The 5,992-nt window shown below is 47.4% G+C and overlaps 1 protein-coding gene across 1 annotated transcript in view; it reads left to right on the top strand.

Moving 5' to 3' along the window:
• Positions 1-5,992, top strand: part of CBR3 (carbonyl reductase 3) — a 10,717-nt gene that overhangs the window by 732 nt on the left and 3,993 nt on the right. Inside the window, 1 exon segment of the mRNA XM_008059066.2 lies at positions 2,481-2,588. Within this exon segment, the coding sequence (XP_008057257.1) occupies positions 2,481-2,588 (108 nt within the window).

Genomic DNA, 5,992 nt, shown 5'->3' with positions numbered 1-5,992 from the left:
GCCCTCCCAGAACCGTCGGCCGCTGCCGTTTGCAAGAAAACCGGTCTCCTGGGAGAGGGCCGCGCCCTGCTAAACGCCTCAGCTTTCTGCCCCCTGCAAGAAACGTTTTCTCTGCAAAGTGTCTCCAAGCTCACTTCGAGCTTTCGCTTTCCATGAAAGGGCGCCACTCATAGATGCCCGGAGGCATTTGCTCCGGGAAGGAAGTGAGTTGTTAAGACGTGATTAGCACGCACTTGTACAGTAGTGGACTGCATCGTTTAATGGAGAGCTTTGATAGGTTCTGGCAAAAGGAAGCGAGCCTTAGCTCCCTCCCCCGGGGAGCTTATGTTTGTTCAAACTCATGTACGTGCGGTTTTAGGGGCATCTTCCATTAAAAGGGAAACATCAAGGAGATTACTTATTCTAACTACCACTCAATTAAGAAAGCTCTGTGAGGTCGGGCACAGTGGCTCATGCCTGTAATCCTAGCAGTTTGGGAGGTCGAGACTGGAGGATAGCTTGGAGTTTCGAGATCAGCCTCGGCAATATAGCGAGATCTTGTCTCTTAAAAAAAGAAAAGAGGCCGGGCTCGGTGGCTCAGCCTGTAATCCCGCGCCTTGGGAGGCTGAGGTGAGTGGATTGCCTGAGTCCGCGGGTTCGAGACCCGCCTGGGCAACTTGGTGAGACCTCATCTCTACTATAAATCACAAAATTAGCCGGGCGTGGTAGTTCCAGCTACTTGGAAGGCTGAGGCGGAAGGATCGCCGGAGCCCAGCAGGTCGAGGCTGCGGTGGCCGGGAGCGGCCACTGCCCTCCAGTCTGGGCGACAGAGTGAGACTCCAACTCAAAAAAAGAAAAGAAAAGAGGACGGGCGCGTGGCTCAAGCCTGTAATCCCAGCACTTTGGGAGGCTGAAGTGAGGAGATTGCCTGAGCTCACGGGTTCGAGAACAGCCTGGGCAACTTGGCTTTATCTCTATAATAAATCAAAATATTAGCCGGGCGTGGTAGCGCGCCTGTAGTTCTGGCTACTTGGAAGGCTGAGGTGGAAGGATCGCCTGAGTCCAGCAGGTCGACGCTGGGGTGGCTGTGAGCGTGCTACTGCACTCCAGCCCGGGCGACAGGTGAGACTCCAACTCAAAAATAAAGAAAAGATAGCTTTGTATGATCTGCTGTACAGAGAAATTAACAGGTCAACTTTACTTGCAACCTAGTGGGGAAGAAAAACTGAAGAAAAAGACGAGTGAAAATGGATGTTGGTGGAGCAGAAGTCTCCATCCTTTCCTTTGGCCTGGGCACTCAGCTTTACTTTGCATGGAGACCCAAGACTTCCTCCCACTGGCACCTGCAACTCAGCCTGTGGGCTTTCTGGGAGCTGGGGTGCTGGAGTGGGATTAACACCCCCCTGGAGCAGCTCCCTGCCATTGGCTGAGGGATTGGTGGATAAGGGGACTTGGTATGTTCTTACTCTGTTGCCCAGGCTGGGGGACAGTGACACAATCACCGTCCATCACAGCCTCAACCTCCTGGGCTCAGGTGATCCTTCCACCTCAACTTCCCCAATAGCCGGGACTACTAGCGCACTCTCGGCTTATTTTTTAAAAAACATTTTTGTAGCGATGATGTCTTGCGATGTTGCCCAGGATGATCTCAAATTCCTGGGCTCAAGCAATCCTCTAGCCTCGGTCTCCCAAAGTGCTGGGAGCCACCACCCCTGGCCTGCCCTTGCTTTTCAAAGTGTGCAAAATGAACCAGCAGCACCTGCAAGCCTGAGTACTGGTGGGCCACACAGAATCTTAGGCCTTGCCCCACACCTGCTGAATCAAAATCTGCATTTTATTTTCTGAGTTGGAGTCTCACTCAGTGGCCCAGACTGGAGTGCAGTGGCCGCTCCTGGCCACCGCAGCCTCGACCTGCTGGGCTCTGGCGATCCTTCCGCCTCAGCCTTCCCAGTAGCCGGAATTACAGGCATGCGCTACCACGCCCGGCTGATTTTTTTATTTATTGTAGAGATGAGGTCTCGCTGCCCAGGCGGGTCTCGAACCCGCGGGCTCAGGCAATCTACTTACCTCAACCTCCCAAAGGCGCAGGATTACAGGCTGAGCCACCGAGCCCGGCAAAATCTGCATTTTAACAGAATCCCCAGGTGGTACCTCTTATGTGCATTCAAGTTTGGGAACCAGTGATCAAAGCTAGGTGTTCTCAGAGTGTGGCTGGAGACCACTATTTGTAACATCATCTGGGAACTTACTAGAAATGCAAATTCTGGGGTCCCACCCCAGACCTTCTCAATCAGACACGGGTGTCCAGCCCAGAAAACAGACCCTGCAGGTGATCCAGCTACACACTAAAGTTTGAGAAACCACCGGCCTAGGGGTTTAAACATTGTTTTAAAGTGAGCTTGATTTTCCTTTGATTCGTTTATATGAGATAGGCTCCACTTTGTCATATGAGTTTCAGGGGGAAATGTATGACTTTCTCTGTGTCCTTCTCTTTTTGAAAGTGGATGATCCAACACCCTTTGACATTCAAGCTGAGATAACACTGAAGACCAATTTTTTTGCCACTAGAAATGTCTGCACCGAGTTACTGCCAATAATGAAACCTCATGGTAAGTCCAGTGTGTGAACCATCAGACTACATCCCTGTAACATATTAACCCCAAATCTGAGAGGGCTTGTGTGTAATGTTTACCTATTCCAAAGAAGTCACCTAAAGATCCAGCAAGGAAAGACACTGGCTTATTAAAACTTGGCTGGGCGCAGTGGCTCAAGCCTGTAATCCCAGCATTTTGGGAGGCCAAGGCGAGAGGATTGCATGAGCCCAGGGGTTCGAGACCAGCCTGGGCAACTTGGTGAGACAATATATCAGAAAATTAGCCAGGCATGGTAGTGTGCACGTAGTTCCGGTTACTTGGAAGGCTGAGGCAGTAGGCTTGCCTGAGTCCAGCAGGTCGATGCTGGGGTGGCCATGAGCATGCCACTGCACTCCAGCCTGGGTGACAGAGTGAGACTCTGACTCAAAAAAAAAAAAAAGTATGGGAGGCACTGATGGTGACAGGTTGATGAAGAATCTGCATCTCGGGAAAGTATAGCAAGCAGTTTTATAATCAAAGCAATCAAGCTAATCATTGAAATTCCTATAGTGTTTATTAATTAACATTGATTAAGCATGATGACTAATTGCTTTCAGTTTTGCTTGGTCACCTGCATCCCATGACCCATTACTGGGAATATGCACACCCTTCAGAGACCAGCCTTGGCCAGAGCCACTCCCTGAGGGAGAGGGCAGGAAGACGTCAGGTATAGGGGGAAACAGTCCACGTTGGGACAGTACCCCACAATCCCTCAGTAAGGAGGCTCCTTGGATTAGGGCCACCCTACAGGAGTCACCCAGGGGTGCTAATTCTCTGTAGGGGAAAAAATAGAAAATTGTCTTATTTTCTCATAGTGTCTGGTTTCTCACTTGAACATTTTAGCTTTAGTTTTCAAAAATATGTATGATGGATTACAGTGCTCTTGGGATCCATGTCATGAACTCAGTCCTAAAATGATAAGATGTTACAAGTCCCCAAAGGCCTCTTGCTTCTGATCAATCTTAGTGAGTCCTCCAGTTCTCCAAGGTGATGGGCTGACACCTGGCTCATCTAGGGAATCTGAAGAATAGTACAAAAAGTCCAAGAGTGCATTCAAAGTCCATTTGTTTTAAGTCCAACACAGTCTAAGTACTCAACTAACACTATCAGCTGTATAGTACTGTATGTATTTAATAGGCTATACTGACACCTGGTGGAGAGAAATAATACACAAAAAGCACATGTGCATCATTAAAGTTTGTAACTTGAAGGTTCATATGTAGGGGACTTACTGTATCTGTTCTAGTATTAGAACTTTCCCTGTATTCCTTTTTCTACCAAACTTTGTCAAGTGGATTCAGAAAATACAAAAGAAAAGTTATTAGGAAATATCTTGCCCACAGTCCCCAATAATTTGTATTACTGTTCCTACAAATATCTATGGAGTGCCTACCATATCCCAGGCACTATGCTGGGGTGCAATGATCAACAGCATAGACAGGAACCATCCTGTCCATGGAGCTTAGAACCTAATGGGGGAGATAGTCATTTACAAATAATTAAAAGTGTAAAATAACAACTGTGCAGAGTGGGAAGTCTTGCTTCCCTGAGGATTTTCTTGCTCAAGAATTTAACTGTGATTCTAAAGAACAACTCTGTGGTTGTTATTAGAAAAGTGCTTTTTTTTTTGAGTTGGCATCTCACTCAGTTGGCCAGGCTAGAGTGCAGTCGCATGATTACAGCTCACGCAGCCTCAACTTCTGAGGCTCAGACAACCCTTCTGCCTCAACCTCACAAGCAGCTGGCACTAGAGATACCAACATGGCTAGCTAATTTTTTTTATTATTTGTAGAGACAAGGTCTCACTATGTTGCCCAGGCTGGTCTCGAACTTCTGGGCTCAGACAGTCCTCCCACCTCTGCCTCCCAAATTGCTGGGATTATAGGCATGAGCCACCACACCCAGCTCTTATTCTTCTTTACAACTACACAGTATTCCATTGTAGGGATGTCTTTGACCAAGTATCAGGAAGTCATTTCCCTGATGCATGTTAAAATCAGAACTTGAGAGCCACAAGGTGTTCACGAAACTTTGTGTTCCTACACCTCCACTTTACAGAAAGAAAAACAGACCCAAAGAAGTGACCACAGACAGGCAATCACAGAGGTGGAATTGTATCCAGGCTTCTTGACTACACCATGTAATCAAATTAGGATAATTCATTCTAGTGAAGTAAGAATTGTAGCATAGCACCCATAAAAAGAATGAAATCGTGTTCTTTGCAACAACATGGATGGAGCTGGAGATCACTATTCTAAGCGAACTAACTCAGAAACAGAAAACCAAACACAGCATGTTCTCACTTCTACGAGGGAGCTAAATGGCCACAAAGATGGAAATAATACACTGGGGACATCAAAAACTGGGATGGGGATAGGATTCCAAAACTACTTGTGGGGCACACTGTTCCCTGTCTGGGGAATGGGCCACCTGAGACCCAATCCCTGCCACTACACAATATGTCCACGTAATGAACATACATGTGTACCCCCAAATCTAAAGTAAAAATGAAAAAAAGAATTATAGCACCAAGTGATTATAAACCAAGTTATTCTGAAAGCTAATGGAATACTCTGGGGAGGTGAGGGTCAGGATTAACCCAGAGCAGGTGAATCATTTTTTCAACTAGCTCTGCAACATTACTTCCCCGGGTGCTCAGGTTCATAACACATTGAGGATATCTGTGACTTTTCGATGAACCTGAGGGACAAAGCACTAAGCATGATTCCTCTGGGTTTGTAGGGAATCACTCTCTCCACATACAAGACTGATTTAGGCCAGGTATTGAGGCTCAAGCCTATAATCCCAGCTCTTTGGAAAGCTGAGACAGGACCAGCCTGGGCAACCTAGCAAGACCTCACCTCTACCAAAAAAAAAAAAAAAATTTAATTAGCCAGATGTGGTGGTGTACACCTGTTGTCCCAGTTCCTCAGGAGGTGGAGGTGGGAGGCTCACTTGAGCCCAGGAGGTCAAGGCTTCAATGAACCAAGATTATGGCACTGCACTCCAGCCTGGGTGACAGAGCCAGACTCTGTCTCTTAAAAAAACAGAAACAAAACCTTTAAAATAATAAAAAGACTGATCCAAAAGCCACGCTTTTTAAAAAAATTTTTATTTTTTGAGTTAGGGTCTCACTCCATCGTCCAGGCTGGAGTGCAGTGGCACGCTCATGGCCTCCCCAGTGCCGACCCACTGGGCACCAGCAATCCTTCTGCCTCAGCTTTCTAAGCAGCCAGAACTACAGGCGTGCACACTGTGCCTGACTACTTTTTAAAAATTATTGTAAACCGGGCTCAGTGGCTCAGCCTGTAATTCCAGCACTTTGGGAGACTGAGGTGAGTGGATTGCCTGAGCCCGCGGGTTCAAGACCCACCTGGGCA

The sequence above is a fragment of the Carlito syrichta genome, unplaced genomic scaffold (genome assembly GCF_000164805.1).
Source record: "Carlito syrichta isolate Samal-C Ts95f unplaced genomic scaffold, Tarsius_syrichta-2.0.1 Scaffold303683, whole genome shotgun sequence".
In the NCBI taxonomy this organism is placed as follows: domain Eukaryota; kingdom Metazoa; phylum Chordata; class Mammalia; order Primates; family Tarsiidae; genus Carlito; species Carlito syrichta.
This window is presented reverse-complemented; position numbering and strand designations above follow the sequence as displayed.